This window comes from Haliaeetus leucocephalus, unplaced genomic scaffold, assembly GCF_000737465.1.
Source record: "Haliaeetus leucocephalus isolate CR32 unplaced genomic scaffold, Haliaeetus_leucocephalus-4.0 Scaffold339, whole genome shotgun sequence".
In the NCBI taxonomy this organism is placed as follows: domain Eukaryota; kingdom Metazoa; phylum Chordata; class Aves; order Accipitriformes; family Accipitridae; genus Haliaeetus; species Haliaeetus leucocephalus.
The window spans coordinates 3,963,671-3,982,812 of NW_010972775.1; the positions used below are offsets into that span (position 1 = coordinate 3,963,671).

General features: G+C 37.6%; 1 protein-coding gene across 1 annotated transcript in view; it reads left to right on the forward strand.

The window, feature by feature from the left end:
* CIB2 (calcium and integrin binding family member 2) overlaps positions 1-19,142 on the forward strand; it is a 46,839-nt gene that overhangs the window by 10,373 nt on the left and 17,324 nt on the right. The window contains exon 3 of the mRNA XM_010571675.1: positions 16,421-16,532. Coding sequence (XP_010569977.1) covers positions 16,421-16,532 — 112 coding nt within the window. The remainder of the gene's footprint in view (positions 1-16,420; positions 16,533-19,142) is intronic.

A 19,142-nucleotide genomic window follows, 5' to 3' on the forward strand; every position in this document is an offset into this window, starting at 1 on the left:
AGATTGGGATCACTGTTGGCAATAGAAGGGACTTGGGGTTTTTTGGTAGTGATGGATGGAGCCAAACTGAAGTAATTTCTGCCTGTGTATACGCGGACTTCTTGTCCTGGATCCTGCCATGGATTCTTGATCTTCTAACCATTCAGATTAAGGATCTGTAAAAGTATGACATAGATCCTCTCCTGTCAATACACCTGTTGTTTTTCCTGAGGATGTTTGCCCCATTAGGGAGTAAGAATAAATCTGTGGTATGTATCTAGACCTAGGAGTGCATAATGCCTCAGGAATCTCAAATTTGAGTAACTTCTCAGACATAAGAAGCTTTTGTTTTCATAAATATTGGGAACTGCTTTGAGATAAAAAATAGACATGGTCTCCTGGTTCTTTGCCTCTCCTCTGTTGCTGTAAACCTCAGTAAGACTAGTGTTCAGTGACTCTGTCAAGGCAAAAACTAATGGCATGGCCTTGAGTGGGGTGCTTTATTTTTTTCTGGAAAAATAGAGGTGGTGTTTCGGTTAATTTCTTGCATACCTTATTCTCATGAGTCACAGAGAAATGATGTACTCACTCCTCAGCAGTGCACAACATCTGTGAGACCACTGTGTGCTAAGAACATTGCAATACCACCACCTAATCCAGGATTTAATTTGGTCCAGGTCCCTCTTACATAACTGTTATGGTTTAAAATTTAGTCACATTGTTGAAGTACATTTTCATGATACATAGTGGTGTGACTGAATGAGTCAGAATATATGTGCAGTGAGTGGGTGATAGCTGGCCCACAGATAAGCTAAGCTTAGTGCAGGTTGGCTCCAACAGAGATACTGGTGTCCTTAAAGCCAGTCAAGGCTTCACAGAAGTGAATTACCATACCATGGATGTAACTTCTTTAGCAAAGCATTCCTCAGCTGCAAACCTCTAGGAATGCTACATAATTGTTAGCTATACGGAGGTGTCATACTGTGTTTGTGATACCCTACAAAAAGTCATGCAGCTTAAAAATGAATGGTTATATGTTCTGTGAGGGCTGCAATGTAGTTAGTTCTGCCTGAGAACACTGACTTTGGCAATAACAGAATTTATTATCACAATTCATTCAGAAAAGCAGCTGTGAGTCCAAAATAACAGAGACTTTGTGGTTTAGAAGCCTGAAGTGATTCGGTGATATTCCTGTACCGTCATTAGTTCCAGCAGTTGGATATGGAATAAAAAATGTCTCTGCGTAGCCACCCAATCTCAGATAGATGCATTATATAGCCAGAAGAAAAAAAAACCTAAAGGTTTAGTGTAATTTCCTGTATAAAACAGACCTTCAGCCACCTTCTAAGTCTTTTAAAAATCAACAAATACTGTTCTGTTTCACAGGGCTACCCTGATACACAAGTTCTGAAATAAATTTGTTTGGATTGGATAAACTGAAAAAAATTGCTTTACATTTCTAAAGTCCCCTTCAAACTCAGAATTGTTAAAAGCTTTACAAACAGTGAATTATTTGTATTTGTACTGTGTTCCTATGAGGGAAATAATTATGAATTAAGGATTTTACATTTTACGTAAGTTAAGGTTCTCTTTGTCCCTTTGAATACCTGATCTAGTTGGACAATTTGGACTCTTCCAGGGGAAGTGATTTGTAAACTGTCATACTATGTCATCTTGCTCTAAGGAGTAATTTCTTTTTCTCCTTTGGAATAATCTCTAAGGAAATATTGTAATTAGCCTGAAAGAATCCTTGATTTCCACTGCAAGAAGAAAAGTGGATTTTGGTATTTGTACAACCTAAAATAAATCTAGAGAAAAATTTGTGGACAAATAGGAAGCCTAAAACATGTCTACTACAGGCCCAATTAAAAGAATATGACATAAAATGTGACCAATTTTATAGCAAGACTAACATTGGTGGGGGGGTGAATGGACTCAGAACTGTAAAATGCTGATGAAAGAAAGGAAATAAGGAATCAAACATCTCCACAGAAGCTGTAATTAGGAAACTGCTGAATCTGAAAAGGCAAACTTTTTTTTTAATCTGGAAAACAGTGTTTCCAAACTGAATTTGAACCATCATGCACAACTGAGAAAATACAGAAAGTGTACTTAGAAAAATACACTGCAGATTTCAAAAAAATGAAGTAATGAAGTCAGAAAATGTCATTGTATGGTAGGCAAACAGGAATTTACAGTATTGCAAAATCTGGCTATGAAATGAAGAGTCAGCAAGTTCTGTTCTCTTTTTCTGGGTTGCAGTGGATAAAAAAATACTTGTAGAGAATGAGTTTGCAATGTGCAGCTTTGACAATCAGATAAAAACTGGCTGAAGTTAAGAGATGCTTCTGCATGGAGTTGTCATAAAACTTCTACATGCATTCTTCGTTTTTTCTTGGCATGCGAGACTGAGATAAAACTTATGTTGAAGTTTGATATCAGGGCACTGAAGACAATGTTTCAGAACATTCTAAAAATCACAACAATAAATGAACTGCATTTGCAAATATTTTTTATATAACAGTATTCTGGGGTTGATTTTTGGTGTATGCCCTGTCCAAAACCTGAGACTGTATTGCATGCAAGACGTTTGGTAATGGTAAAAACAGGTCATAATTTATTTCAGTAAGAGCACTCCATTGTCCTGCAGGACTGTTAGCAAGCATGAAGGACTATCTGAGTAGAAATGGATCTTTATTTCCTCTTTGATTTAGGCAGATTGCACAGTACTACAAATTCCATAGTGCTGAACAGAACGCTACATGTATGTCTTTCAAAACTGTGTCATTTGAAACTACATTTGCAGACAGATGATTTGTAATCTTCTTTCCTTGCATGGGAAGTGTGACATAGAGGAGGTCACTAATTCATAGGCCTTGATGATAAAGGAAGCAGCATTGAATTGTGGAAAAGATTCTCCTGCTATTCAAGAACAAGCGGATGCTTTTCTATCCAAGAAAGTTTGATATGGGGACTATGGGTGGGATAGGAACCAGGGAATTGGAAGCTCCCGTTTACTTTCTTACTCTGTCACTAGTGTATGTAAGCAACTGAGCACCTTTGACCAATTGCCACTGTAGTTTGACTGTGTTGCCTACACTTAATATTTTTGTGCCTTTTAAGTATGAGGATAATATTTCCTTTGTCTTGTCTGTTCAGATTGCAAGCTCTGCCTGTTAAGGATAATTTGAACTATTTTTACATGCAGCATGCTGAAAGTGATCTTGGTTGTAGCTTCCACATTTTACGGTAGTGAAAAAGCTGCTCTTTATATCTTTTTTTTTTTTTTTTGAGGCTTATGGTGTCACTGAGAGGTGTTATTGTCACCTGGTAGACCTGGTCATTTAAATAGAACAATTAAACAACAGTGAAGTGTTGAATGTGGCACATAGTATTTAAGTTAAAACAACCCCGATAGACTTTCAGTAAGTGCTGTTTCCTCTAAAAAGCATAGAAATATAAATAAAGAATTTTGTCTTGGTTTGCTTTTCTCTCTTCAGTAATGTAAAAGGGCACGAGTGATGCCAGTGATAATGCCCACGATTGTTGTAATTTATTGTGAAATAGAAGTGTAGCTTCTTCCAATAAGAAACATGTAATGGACCTCAGCCTGAGTACTGTGAAAGCCTAATAATACATTTTGTATTTCATAACTGAAGTTGTAAGGAAACAAATAATTTCCTGAGAAGAGAACAAAGCATACGCTTAGACTCAATTATATTATTTGTGTTGGGCTAAAGAAAACTTTTCTGCTTATGGGCTGTGTGTGGGAGATAAGGGAGCCATTGCCTGCAGGAGTTTGTACCTTAGCTGTATCAAAACCAGCAAAACCAAAAATACTTACAAGAAACAGTACAATCTTAGAATATGATTGTGAAAAATAGATATTCTTGGGGTAAGGGATTAGGTTAATGGATGGTGAAAAATAGATGCTCTGTTTGAAAAGTACAAAGCTGAATATTAATTTTTGATTGTAAAATGCTTGGAGGAATAAAATCAGGGGAGTAGTTCTGTAAAGGCCTAAAATCATGGGAGAAGGGATATTTACTTGGAATCATTGTATTTCCTCTTCTGCCTTATCCTCACAGTGTGATGTTTCTGCTTATTGGGAACCTCTATACATAATTAGTGTATGATACGGCAGATATTAATACAATCAATAGCCTTTATTTACTGTATGTAAACTGTTGAATACAAATTACTAAGGAATAGAGTAGAATTAAGAGGTACTTCTGCACGTCTGAGGTGAAGTTTTACTGAGTGGGAATAAAACAGGTTATGACCCCCTTGTTAATTAGCACTTAGTTATTTAGCATGCCCCTACCTCAGTTAAGAGGGAAGTACATACTATTGTGTGTTTCTTTATGCACTGCAGAATGCTCTCAGATGCGATATGAAGGAAGTGCAGGCCCAGTTCTGTTTAGGCTGAACTGAATTTCTTGTGCAGCTGCGAAATTCAGTGAGACAATCCAGCAAGGAGTAACCTTCCAAAAAAAAAAAAAAATTAATAGCTTTTTGGCTGAAGTCAGCCACCCTGGCTGGCTCACCATCCATTTGTATGAGTGTTAGTGAGGACACAAGGGAAGGGGCACAGTTGTGTAGGTGGGCATGAAGGGATGAATATGGTAGCTCCAATTTGGATTGATTTGAACTGATGTAAACCAGCATGAGATTGCAATTAGGTGAAATGGGCTAAGTGTTTTTATCTGTCCCTACAAGAAAAGTAGCCCATCAAAAAGCCCAAACATCCACAAATCTATTTTCCACTGGTTTAATGAGCTGAATCAGCTCTCTGAGGGATCAGATAAGTGCTAAAGCTGGCACAAGAGCCAGAGTGAGCAAATGCAACTGAAAATGAGGAAAGGAGAGGAGAACAAGACTTAGCATTTCAGTACCAGTAAGGTGTTAGATGGGCTTAGTCTAACTTTATTGTGTAAGGCTTTGGTACCAGTGTCAACTTAAGTCAACATGAATGGAGGCTGTGGTCAAAGGGGTTGAGGACACATTCTCTTGATTGATAATCTGAGTGTGGGTAATTTTCAAATTATCAGGAAAGAGTAGAATTTATGAATTTAAGGTGAAGAAGAAAGGAATACAGAATAATGAAAATGGATCTAGGAAAAAAAAAAAGTAAGTTAGACTGCAGCAGAGGCAAGGATGCCTGGTGAAAGAGAAAAATAGAAACCATAGATCATTATCAGTGTTTGGTAGCTATTTATCACCAGAAAACCTAAATATGCTCTTAAGTCTTTATTAAAGATGGTTAATTTTGATAAGTGCTTAACACAACTAAGAGGATTCACTCATGGGCCCAGGGCGAGAACATGTTCAAGAATGCTGGGTAATGTAGATGTATTTATGTTATCACTGACTCAAAACATTATCTAAAATACTTACAGGACAGCTGACAAATTTTGAGAGTTGTTAATGATTTTGTTGGTAGGTATGTGTTAGGGCTTTGAAAACATGCCCCATTTTCTTAAGGAGAATGTGGAAATTAGACCAGTGTGTGTAACTCCAGGACACAACTTTGGTGTATGGAAAGATGCCAGAACACACTGGTAGACAATCAGTTCGTAAGTGCCTAGAGCATAATACGTGCTTAGAGGCAGCGACAGTGGGTTTGTTAAAAGCAAATCTCTTCCTCTGGCTGCTCTTGTGGATAAGGAAAAAGAAACAGATGCAACATATCTTTATTTTGGCAAAGTTTTTTATATATTCCTCTGTGTGATAGTCCTTTTCTACCTGTATAAGTGCGCTAACCTGTTGGCTAAGGTACTATTGAACATTACTTAGAAAATTTGTAAGAATGCTAAGAAATATTGAGGTGAAGAGGGTTGCAGACACTATGAAGATCAAGATTAGCTTTTTAAACAGTGCTCAATATATTAGCGAAATTATTAGATCCAAAATGAGCAACAGAAGATTCACAGTCAAGTACCAAGAACTGAGAAAAATTTGCAAGTGCAGAATGCAATGTAACAAAAAAAAAATGGGGCAGGGGGTTAGTTGATCTAAGCAAAGTGAGCATAATTTTAACAAACAAACAAAACCCACAACCCCCCCAATGGTCTTGCAAAAAAGGGAAATGTAGTTATAGGATGCATTAACCTCAGCATTTTATATAAAATGGGAGAATTCCATTCCAGTCAGCATTGTTGGGACCTCAGTAGGAATAGACTGTTCAGTTTTGGGCATCACCATTCAAAAAAGATTTGTTGTACTGGAAAATGTCCAGTAAAGAGAAACAAGAATAGGAGGAAAAAATGACATACGAAGAAAGGTTGGAAAAACACTTTATTCATAGCAATGAATCTGTTAGTATAACATGCTTCACTTGTGATTGTAAATGGGAACAAATGGTTGAGTTGTCTCTTATAAGACAGTATTTCTCTTACTCTGTTTTGTAAATCTGATTTTCTAGCAGACAAGCTTTTACTCCAGTAATAATGCTTATCTGCTAGCCAGCCCATCTGTTTCCATTTCTCCCTGTAGACTAGTACAATTTGGCAAATACCCAAGCATTCAAACACAGGTGTTCCTGGATGTCTGTCCTAGCCAAAAAGCACAAAATCTGTAAATTAAAGTTGTGTAGCTTGAGACTGATTTAACCTAGCTAGACAACTGCTGGGGGAATATGGCACTAAATTACCAGCTGGGCACCATCTGGACAGTCAGCAAACCTTTGAACCTTTTTGAAGAAGAAAATTAGTAATTCTGTTGCATTCTTTCCTCTGCCTGTTTCTTGGCATGTTTTTGATGGGTGAAAGGTGAGGTGCTGAGGAGCCCTTCTAGCCAGTCCAGCTGTATGCTGTATTTTAAATCTAAAACCCGCCTGAGAGTTAAGCTGGGGAGATAGCAGTGTTTTCCTCCAAGTATCTGGAAAGCCTTCCTTATAAGGAAGCAAATGCAGCAAACTTCTTGAGATGCATCTCCCTGTGGAGCCAGTTGCTATGCAAATGGTGGGAGTGGCTACAACACAGCTCCTGTTTTTCTAACAAATCTCATCTTTCAAAAAGTTTGGGGTTTGTATGTAGAAAGGGGAAATTCCCATGTTGTCAACTTTGGGGAAAAAAACGTGTCTGCCAAGAGAATAAAGTTTGGGAGAACTCTATACTCTTGGGAATCTTCCTGAATTTTGTGCAAGAAACTACATACAAGAAGAACATATATCCTGAAGCTGCTATTGATCTTCTTGTTAATTATATTTCTATTCTTGTTGTTAATAATATTTTTTTATACTCTGTGAATGAAGGAAAAAAAAAAAGGCTTCAAGACAGTTCCTGCATCTCCTGTACCATAAAGCTTGCCTTTATTATATTTTAGTCAGGTTGCACCTGTTTTGTTAGGCTCAGGTGAGGACAAAGTCATTCTCAGTGTTGATCTGTATGGAATCTGGAGTACTGGTATACTCTGTCCAGTTCTGGGCTCCCCAGTACAGGATAGATATGAAGCTACTGGATAGTCTGGCAAAGGGCCACTGAGATGGTTAAGGGACTGGAGAATCTCTTACATGAGGTAAGGCTGAGAGAGCTGGCATCTGGAGGGTGCAGAGAAGATGGAGCCCAGTGACAGGACAAGGGGCAGTGGGTACAAACTGAAACACAGGAGGTTCTGTCTGAACATAAGGAAGCCCTTTTTTTGTTGGTTTTTTTTTTCCTTTTTTTTCCTCTGTGAGGGTGACAGAGCAGTGGAACAGGCTGCCCAGAGAGGTTGTGGAGTCTCCATCCTTGGAGATATTCAAAAGCCATCTGGTCAGGGTCCTGCACAACCTGCTGTAGATGCCCCTGCTTGGCAGGGAGTTGGACCAGATGATCTCTGGAGATCCCTTGCAACCTTATATCATTCTGTGATTCTTTGAATCACCAGCAGAAGAGAGGCCTGTGAGCAGGCTTTTCAGTGGTGCTTCAAGGAAGGAAAGATACTATAAACTGCTTTTATCTATACTTACTATGCATCATGTAGTTCCGTGAACAGCAGAGTTACATGTATTGAAAGGCAGAGCTTTCCTAAGTATGACTAAATCTTTTAGAATAAATTTATTATAAATTATCTGTCAAGAACATTTCTCATGCAGAATTTCTTTTTAATTTTACTACAGATAGTTTAGGAGGATACATATTTAGTATTGTCTTGAATTAATTAGTACTACTTCATTTTGCATTGCAGAGATGAAAGAATGCTTGACATGTTAACTAAAAGCTGGCAGAAGGCTCATCTATCCACCTTTTCCTCTTATGCTGCGTTTTTTAAAATCTGATTACTGTGTCCATTTATTGTATTTTATTGATATAATGAAAAATAACTTCAGCTGGAAAACGTAGAAGGAACAAGGCATATCAGTAACAGAAATGTAACAAAATTCCTTCACCTTTCAGCTCTTCTTGCTTGTGTTTCTCACTATTCTTTGTTCTTTATTATTCTTTGTTCTGTATCCTTTTGTCAAAGTGTGGCAATTTAGTGAGTTGTGGTTCCAGTGTCCATCTGACATCCCTGGCTGGTGCCTTCAGGTGTGGCACCAAGTTTCTTCCTGATTTGGTTTCACATTCATATGGTAGACCCCTTTCTCTAATAGACTGTTCTAAACTCTTGCAATCAGTGGAGGCAATAATTTGCTGAGAAATTGCTGCAGCACAGAGACTTATGCTTTAGTTACCATGTGCAACATTTAACTGTTGTTGCAAAAGCAGTTTGTGAAAGTATGGCATAAATCTGAGACCCTGGAAGTACTTTCCATATCAGCTGCAGGCAGCCCTGAAGGCCCCTCCTTCCTCAGTTTCTCAGCCCCAGATTAAAGAACCTCCTTCTCTTTCAGCTATGGCAACTTTTTCTCTCTGTGTGGTAGACTTACAGATATAGGTCTGTCTGGACTTGCTCCCCAGCTCTGTGATCACACATTTGCCCATCTGCTATAATAGCACTATAGGACAAAAGAGTATGTGCACCTCAGCAATTTGCATTGGTAGGGGGCTCAGCCTCTGTAGCATCAGTTGTAAATCAGTTCCTATCAGTGTCTTTGCATCAGCATGATGCATTCTTTCCTGCAGTCTGTGCAATCCCTTGTTTCTTTGCTTCCAGCCATCTGTGTCTCCAGGGGCTCAGAAGGACTGATTGCTCATATCAGTCTGTTTCCAGGGCTCTGGAGGGACTTGTCAGTGCTCTTGCTGGTCTCTGGAGTGGTGACTTCTTCTCTGCATATTACAAGAAGTCCTTCTACAGCTGTTCTGTTCAACTCTAGCAACTGGACAAGACCTTGTAGCTTTGATTGTGGTGAATAACTGAAAGTGCAACTGAACAGCAGCAGAGCACTTCTCTGGACCTGCTGCTGACATAGTTTATTCCCTTTTGTACAGTCAGTCTCTGGACAGGTCATGTCATGACTCTTAGGAACTCCTTGAGGGACTGTCCATCAGCACTCACTGCTTTCCTTCATTGTTCCAGTTAAGCCATTTTGCTATTTATTTTCTGTGAATATGCAGAGCAATCTAGTATTTACTCTTTGGGATGGTCTTGATTGTAATGTTAAAGTCTTTGAATGCATTCTTGTTATTTAGGAGTAAACAGGATATATATTGCTGAATAAAAATGTTTTCCCTTTACAACATAAATCAAGTGATTGGTACTGTGAAGGCAGGACCAGAGTTGGTGAGATGTTTGGTAGGTTCTAAAGGCCACTTTAAAGCCTCTACTTATTTCTAATCAATGAGCCATTACAAGCTTTTATCTTTTGTTTTCAGCACTCCTTTAGTGCAGAGTTCTTGTTACAAAGGCAGTCCAGCCAGCTGTAATGTGTTGTCACTACATTTAATGGTGGTGACTTATGTGTATCAAGCCAAGGAAGAGCTGCTCTCTGTTTTAACACACCCACTGGTGACCTTGGGTATAATCTGACTTTCTCTCAAAGCTCAATAGCAAATTAAAACATTTGCTCCAGTGTGTAAGCTTGGAAATCTCTTTTTTTCAGCTCTACACAGGTATAGCTGGAGGGTCTGAGTTTGGAGACATCCTAGTCAAGCAGTATGCAGCCACAAAGTGTCACTCTTGCTGACTCCAGGATGCTACACCCTAGAGAAATGGGGACAGACTCTGACCCACCTGAAGTGCCTGAAGTACTCACAAGTGGTAGAATGAAAGTTAGCATAAACAAAAAGTAGGCTGTGGAGGCAATGCTGTATTGTGGGGCTTTTTTCTGAACACAGCTTTTCTGATTTTTCAGTGGCTGATGGGCAGCTGAGTTGATTTTAAAACTTCTGTTGCCTACAGGGGTCTTATTCTGCCCTTAGTTAATTGATTAATTCAATAGAAAGAGTACCTTCATTTAGTTGCACAGGCAGTACTGCTGTTGCAACTGTGTCAGTTACCTCAAGGAGCTGACTGAAAACTTTTGTATTTTCAAACACATCAGTTCCCTGAACCTCACTGCAGTTTCTTAAGTGTTGGTGCTTGTGCAAGGCAGGTGATTGGGTGGGTGGGCTTGAAATTTTTGTGAGGGCAGATCAGCAGTTTGGTTTTAGACTGGATTAAAGTGATACTGAATCACAGCCTTAATCCTTGGATATAGTACATTAAGCTTAAATGTATACCAAAATCTGTGGGGACGGGGCATCAATGGTAAATTAAATTTGTCATTAAACATGTCACTAGATTCCCTCCCACCCTCATCTGTTGGAGGGAAGACACTAGTAAACACTGCCAGCTTTTCCTCTCCTTGTTCCATGCAGAGTAAATAAGGGATCCTGGCAACAAAGAGAGCACATCCGGGAGTGGGAAAATGCTTCTGCATGCATCCAGAAGAATTTTTTGAAGTGAATGTCACTGCAGGATCTGTAGTCGCTGCTGCAAAGACAGTGAGGCTGGTTGTAGATCCTGGGCTTCTCGATATACATAATGGTCTGTATTTGGTAATGGCAGCCTTTCCAAATCTATGTGTTCAGACAGCACTGCAAAACCTTACATTGCTCTGCTGACAAGACATAAATGTTTCTGTGACTAGGGCAGATACCTAAAGCAGCTTTAGGTTGTTTTCAGATATGCTTCTTGTTGAGGGGCATGCTGAGTAAAAGGGCAAAACACCTTTCCTCTTTAGATCACAACTGCTACTGATGTGTTCAAGTCACCTGAAGTGCCTTCCGCTTCTATAAACAGGAGAAATACTAGAGCCTTTACCACAGAGGTTTGTTTTCTATTTACAGTTAGTAATTAGTGTTAATTGAGAGATGTGTCAGAACAGTGCCAATTGGTGCAGCATTTGGGAGATGATTATTGAGTCTGACTCACAGTATTTGTCACAGTACTTGGTCCAAGTATGGCAGTGGTATGACAAATTGATGCAGTGATGTATTGCATAAAGACAGGAGGGTTATCGGTGTAAATAACCCTTATGTCTACTGATCTTTATGTTATGTTATAGAATAATTGATCAGAAATGCATTCAGTTTCCTTGCCAAAAAGTACTCACCCAGTGTAATGTAGGTTAGTCACTCAAGTAAACAGAAGTGTTGCTGAAACTTGTGCAAAAGGAACTGTGTTTCACTGTGATATGTGGCTTTCTCAGAATCCTGTAAGAGGCTGAGGCAGCTTTGTTATTTTCTCAACCCGTTTTCTACAAAATCTGGTCATTTGAGAGACTGGCAATACAGTTTGGCGTAAAACAGTTCATGGTGTCCTTGAAGAACTTTCCAGAATACAGCACTTTCAGTGGGAAAAAGTGTTACTATTTTTTTTGTTGTTGTTCAGTTGGTTGGGTTGGTTTGTTTGTTTTATTATAAAGGATAATGGAGCTTATGCAACATACTGTATATTGGTTTTGGAACATAAGCTAGAGAACTCTTATGGCCTTTTTCACTGTGATAGTAACTAATCATGCCATGTCATAAGGCTATCACAAATAGAGTTGCAGGATCCTTGCAGATAAAAGCGTGTGAAAGACTATTTTATGGCTGTAATTTAGTTGCAGGAGTTGGGTCACAGCCACTTCCTACAGACTCATTTGGATGCTTCAGTGTAAAATCCACTCAGGTGGAAAGCTCTTATACCTACAGATCTTTGAGAGATTTGGTGAATTAGTGGAAGAGTTAGTGGCAAGAGAACAGGATATCAGAGCTGCCCTCACATATGCTGTTACTTGCATATTTCTGTGTCCATCATCTGCCTTCCTGCTAATTCTAGCAGAGTCCTGCTGAGCCTGAGGCAGTGTGCTAGAAGGCTATCTAGTTACTAGTGCCTGGCAACACCTTTCTGCTCACCTTCAGAGATAAAAGACAACTTTAAATGAATGGACTGGGAACATATTGACAGATTTCTGTAAAAATAAATACTGTCTGAATTGTGGATGTTTCTGAATAAAACACAGGTGTAGAAACTGCATGTATTAACATGTATAGGTAGGGACATATATGTGTTACAGTAAAGATGTTTGGCAGGGGGATTTGTTTTCTTGCTTTGTTTTTTTTTTTTTCCCTGCCTCCTGTCCATGGTCATGCATTTCCCTTTCTGATTCTAAAAATTGAGTTCTGTCAGCAGGTGTGTTGTTCAACTCAATGCTTCTGGCTGTAACTCCTTGCAGAAAGGAAACAGGAATTAGTTCCATTATAATCTGTAGCAGCAAACTAAATGAATGTGGTTTTATTTTGTGTCATTTGGCAATGTTTTTAGGTAAAACCTAATCCCTTCTAAAGGATGTATTGAATATTTTCTTAGAGATGCTTTCTGAAATTAGTGTATTTACATGGTATGGACGTGTAAATGTGCTATGGTAGTATCATTTTTCTTGAAGGAATTGCAAAAACTATGTCTGAAGTAGTAGGAAAAGCACAATAAGAGAGAATGCCACGGTGCCATCAGGTGGACACATCGTAGGTGCCTCGTCCACAGTAAAATAGGAGTGCTTTTGTTGGCCTTATACTAGAAGACATAAATTAGTTGATATCTATGGGACAAGAAAGGCAGTTCTAAGATCTAATACAAAACCTAACTGCTCTGTTGAGTGCCTTGCAATTAACACCACAATACCTTCCAGTTGAAAAATGAGATCCTTCTTTCAGTTACTAGAGAGTTTGGATTAACTTCAGTATAAATAGGTTCTTTTAATTTCTGTGGACAAGACGGTGAATTCTTTTGGCAAGAAATGATGGGTTTGCTTTGCACTGATACTGCATATTATAAAGAGACTAAGCCTTTGTCCTGAGAAAAGGAACGTCAATAAACAGCTGGTTAGAGCTGTGGCTGTGTCCTCTCTTTGATCTCTCTCCCTCTAAGCCTCCATCATTGAAATAAGACTGTTGCTTCACAGCAAATGGCATTTGGGACACAGCACTGCAACCTGTCGTGTGCCTTACAAGGGTATTTCTTGTGTTAGAATAATATTGCTTGCTCTGTAGATACTGTTTGAAAATTTCTTATTTAATTTGGTGAGCATCATAAGAAGCTTTAGTATTTTTATAAAAATAGTACTGAGTACCACATCACTGAGAGTCACAGTGGTGACAATGAAGTGCTTCTGTATGTACCTGTAATGAGTACTTTTTATTTGTCATCTTAGTATTCAGTCTCTATTGTAGCACTGTGTTATTCCCAGTACTATAGTAACTTCAAATTCACGCTGTTGTGGCTGTTTCTTTTGTTACTATTAACAAGTGATATTCTTGTGATACGCTTGTATTTCAGTAACAGATACTTTCCCACATTTTTAGACTTGTCACATGTTTGTTCCCAGTAGAAATTGACCCAGCTTTTTTTTTTTTTTTACAAACAAGAGGTTTGTTAAGAGTTCTTTATTGAAAACTAAGAGAAATTCCATACCTTGCATTTTAGATTATTATAACAAGTGTAGTGAACTATGAAACACATATCACTTTATTCCAATCCCTTCTGTGTCTTCTGAAAGACATTATGGAGAACTCCTTTAGGATGCCCAACTCGGTGTCTGTATTCGTAATCATGTTGGAGGAGACAGAGCAAAGACAGAAAAGTCTAATACTAGAGAAAGTAGAGAAGAAAATCTTGGCAGTTAAAATAGGTAGGCATTGCCAGCTAGTGTGGTTTGAGATGTTGCCCACGATGGTCAAGCCGTTCTAATGATGAATGCTTTGTTTTCACGAAGACTAGAACACTATTTCAGTATTCTAGCTTAAAAAAAAAAAATCCTTAGATGGATATTTGATTTGAAAGGTTTGCTTTCCTTTAAGTGCTTTTAAGCTGGTTTTTTTCTGTTGTATTTAGGGGCATCTTTGCAGCTGATGTTTACAACAGAGAAATAGCTGCTGGAGTGGGAAATGGCTATTGCATCTTGAATTACACAGTATTTATGAAATGTCAGGGTGAGCTGTGGTAAGCAGCTGAAATATGCTTAGGTCAGTGGATATTTAATTTCCTGTATGGCACAATATATCACTGGACAGTGTAAAGAAGTTAGTTTCCTAAGGTCCAGACAAAACATGTTTCTATGTTCCATTTCATATGTTCTTTTTGACATATCATAATCATGACCAAAGACATGCTGAGAAAAGAGATGCAGGTAGATTATTTTCTCATAGTTTTTGAAATTAATTACCCACATTAATCTGAAATATCTCCATTGCTTGTGGGGCTGACTGAGGGGCTGCTGAAGCTAAAGCTGGAAAGATAAAGGGGCTGGTGAGGCATTACTTCCTGTATTACTGGTTTGTTTATGTTCTGCTGTTTAAAACAAGTTAATCTCTATTTGTAATTGTTAGTATAATCTGGTAAACAGGCAGTATTTTTTTTGTTAAAATGAAAATAAGCCACAAAATAATAAGTATAGCTTTTAAATATATATATATAAGTAGTACATGTAACCTAATGAGAGACCAGAATACTTTGTGTTAGTACATAAGACATGGCAAAACGACCACTTTGTGCCCTAAGCAGTTCATGTATTAGGTGTAAGACAAAATTTTCACATATGATAAAAATTACATTTTATCGTATGTGACATTTTCTAAATTTTCTGTGAAGAGCAACTACCTAATCTTCCTTCTGCTTCTATTTACATATATGGTATTTCATAGAGAACTGACAGGTCATACATTCATGCTAAGTATTTTGAACTCTGACTAATCTTTGAGCACTGGGATACAGGTGTTCCCTCTCCAACCTTTTTGTGCTGTTATTTGACAGAGTCTCGGATTCTAGATACTTGTCCTCTAGAATGAGATATCACTAGAATCAGAATTAATCCCTCCAATATATTAATTGCTTCTAGACAGGTAATGTTTTACTTACCAGGCAATTTCTGTCTGTAGTTTGTTTGAGAGCTCAAAATTTGAGATCCACTGGTGAGTTTGAATTGGGTACCCATTTTACTTGAAATGTTCCTATTCCTAGTTTGAGTGAGCATCCCAGTGAGAATAAATGTGCTAAGATAGTTTTAAAATTTAAATCCTGCTTAATTCAATGTTTTCTTTACAGATAGCTGTTTTCTCTTGGCTTTTGGGCTATGCTTTTGCGCACATTTGCTAGAATATTTGGAGACAGCAAATAAAGGGTGGGATTAACACTTGTTAAATTAATTCAAGTAACAGTTGGAAGTAACACTGTAGAAACATTTGTGCAGTCTTTGCCCAGGTTGTGTGTGAGACTGAGGTAGTTTTTATAATTTACTGGTATTTAGCTTCTAAACCTTTAGAAACATCAATGTGTTTCATGGCCTTTGACTCTTCCTTTCCCAGCTCCCTTACAAAACTATAACATAATACTGTTAGCATGATAAGCAAGCCTTAGAGAGTGAAACTAGTTTAATGAATGTTTGACTTGCATCTCTCAGGAAAAACACTTGTTTATTGCCTTTAAAAATATACTAGTTTGATGAATAAGCTGTGCCAAGAATGAAACAAAAGTATGTGAAATGGAATGAAGTGGAAATGGTCTGTGTGTTGGTGTCAGCCAGTGCTAGAATTGTAAGGCTAAATGTGCTATGTTAGTGAGGCACAGATAGGAAAAGGGCTTTTTTTAATTCAGAAGTAAGGTCTCCCAAGGATACTGTTGTCTGTAGCATCATAGTTGCATATTGTTTGGCTTTTCAATTCTTTGAGCTGTTAAACAACTTTTTCTTGTCTAGTGCGGATCAACCAATAATCTGCACTGAGATGTGATCCCTGGATTATATTTACAGTGTTAGTACATTGGTCCAGCCCTACTTCTTCTGTGCATGTACCTATACAATACTTAAATGTTATATACAGGTAGTGTGAAACACTACTTAGTTATGCATCTCAAGTTACGTGGGGGTGTTAGTAACAGTTATGCTGGATACTGCGTCAAAGCCCTCTTTTTTTCAAAAAGATGGGAATTTGGTGGGCTCAGACTTGTGCACTGAAAAAAAATAATTAGAGCTGCAAGACAAATTTGTGTCTGATTACTATATGAATGGAATTGGTTATTTAAAATTGGTTATTGGCTGTTTTTTTCTGCTTGTTTACAGGTTGCATGGCCGATACCATGAAATGGCACCAAACGTTGTGCCCATGGACTATACAAAGGACCCAGATGTTAAACTACCTATGCAGCTTATAATAAACATGCCTGAACTAAAGGTATCACTTCTGACTGCTTACAAACTGTATCTTCTTAAGTTATGTTGCTCATCTGCCAGAGGTTTTGCCAAGTGAGTTTGATATCCTGAAGCAACGTGGCATGCTGAGGTCTTCCCCTTCCTGTTACTGTTCAAGGGCAAAACCAGCCCCGGAAACTGGAAAATATTTAGGTGGATGTCTTTCTTGCAGAGATAGTTAGGATAGATGTTAAAGGACGAGTAGGAAATAAAATTAAATTTAGCAATCTTTCCAGTTTGTATATATCGATCCCTTAGAAGCCAGTGGGATCATTGTGTGAAGAGCTGGAACAGCTGGTTAGAAATTAGAAGTTCTTATCTCAGTGTGTTGATCGGAAATTTGTCAGAGGTGTGCAGAACATTGCTGATCAAAAGTAAAGATTTTCCCTTTTTTTTTTTTCTCAGCTGCAAAAGCACAATAAATACTGTTTTTCTTAATTATCAAGAGTTTTCATTTTTCGTGGAGTCATTACATGATAGGAAGTGGAGAGACAGTCCATGTAACTACACATGGGAGAAGCAGTAGGCATAAAGCAATCACTGTAAAAAAATGAGATAGTATTTGTCTTTATTATTTTATCAGTTCAACAATTGAATATGGTTTTAACAGGACAAATACAGATTTTTAGCATTTATTTTTTAAACAGGTTATTGAATTATGTTGTCTTTGGTCTCATGGTCTATTTTCTTTTTCATGCATGCAAATTAGTTGACATCTTTACATTACTATCATGTAGAGACAGCTATTTGTTCACTGTGATAGTTGCATGAAGTGTTGTTAAGATTTTTAAGAGTAATGCCATAAAAAACTTGTAATTGATGGCCTTCCACTTCATTTTAATGATTTAGAAATTATTCCTTAATGTTGTAAGATATCGAATATTTGGGAAAAAAAGTACAAGCATAAGCACTGCTTTAGAAATTCAGTCTGGGAGGAGGTTAAGTCAACATAAAGACATTTGAATTGGATTTCAAGTTGAAGTTCACAGAACTCCTTGTTCCTTTAGTACGACACTTACTGCATGTTTGATTCTGAGACAATACAGTTTATTGAGCAAGAAGCACATTTCACTCTAAAGAATGTTTGTTAAAGTGTTTGACCAGCATTTCATATAAATGGAAACATTAGAGATTAAACACATATGACCATTTAATTCAATAGAAGGCCTTTTAAAAATTTTCATCCTTCAGTTATGACTCTGGTTTACCAGATACCTATGTACAGCTTAGAAATTTTGGGTTTTGAAGAAACTGAGAAATAATTTAGGATTCTTTTTCACAGTAAGCATGGGATTCTTCAGCAAAATCCTAGTAGCTGTTTATACTCTTTCTAATGGTGAGTTGCCTGTAATAAAGTAGATGAAGATGATGTAGCTAGCTTTAATTCCAAAATTGCACATAAAAAATAATGACATTATAAATTTAAAATTTTGTAAGTAAAAAAAATGCAAGGAAAACTTTAGACATCTTTAATTCTATCATAAAAGCCATAAATGCCACTGTCATCAACGTAACACATCTACATTCAGCTATTAAATATATTAATAGTTAAGGATTTTGGTAGGGCTCTTTTGCTAATGACCTTCCTTAACAATATTACATAGTATAGGAATAAAATTAGTACATACCTCGCTATTGTTTAAATAGTTACAAAATTGCAATGTGTGATGTGCTATGAGTTGTTCCTAGAACTTAACAAAATGGTTCTTTTGTCATCTGATTGAAAGCTATTAAGCCTTTTAACTCCTAAAGCAGCATAACCCAACCCTAATTAGAATGCAGCTCCAGGTCAGTTTCATATCAGCTGTGTGCAGATTACAAGTATGTGTCCTTGGCTGCCACGGGTATAACTGTAATTCCCTCCTCTGTAGCTTGCAAAGTTGACCTTCCTAGCTCACCTCAAATAAAATGAATGACATTTAATAAATCATGCAGGTACTGTAGTTTAAAAAAAAATTCTTCTCATCTTTGCCCATTATATTACAGTGTGAAGTAGGAACAGGATATAAAAGTAGTGTAGTTCAAGGTTTGTTTATATATGAACTTTTAGTATCAGCAGCATTCAAGAAAACATTGTTTTTCAACAATATTATGTGTTTAAATGTATTGAAATGTCTATGAAAGAGCTTAAATTATGTGTCTGTATACTTCATGAAACAAGTGCATTTAGAGAGGTATTTGTGGAACTTTAAAATAGGGGGTATAAAGATCTTGCTGAAAAGTTCTTTTCAGTTCATTCAATTGCATAAAATACCTTATTATATGTTAACCATTCAGATACCTTATAAATATTTCACATAAGTTTTGTATAGCACAAATTAGGCAACAGGCAAAATTAATAATACTTTGCAAAAATGCCCTGTATTGGGTCCAATTTGGAAATAGCAACAAAGATTTCAAACTTGATTATCCAAAATTAGATTTAAGACATAACTACAAGCCTGTCAGCCTGACCTTGGTACCAGGGAAGATTATGGAATGGTTTGTCTTGAGAGCACTCACATGGCAAGTCCAGGACAAGCAGGGGACCTGGCCCAGCCAGCATGGGTTTACGAAAGGCAGGTCCTGCTTGACCAACCTGATCTCCTTCTAT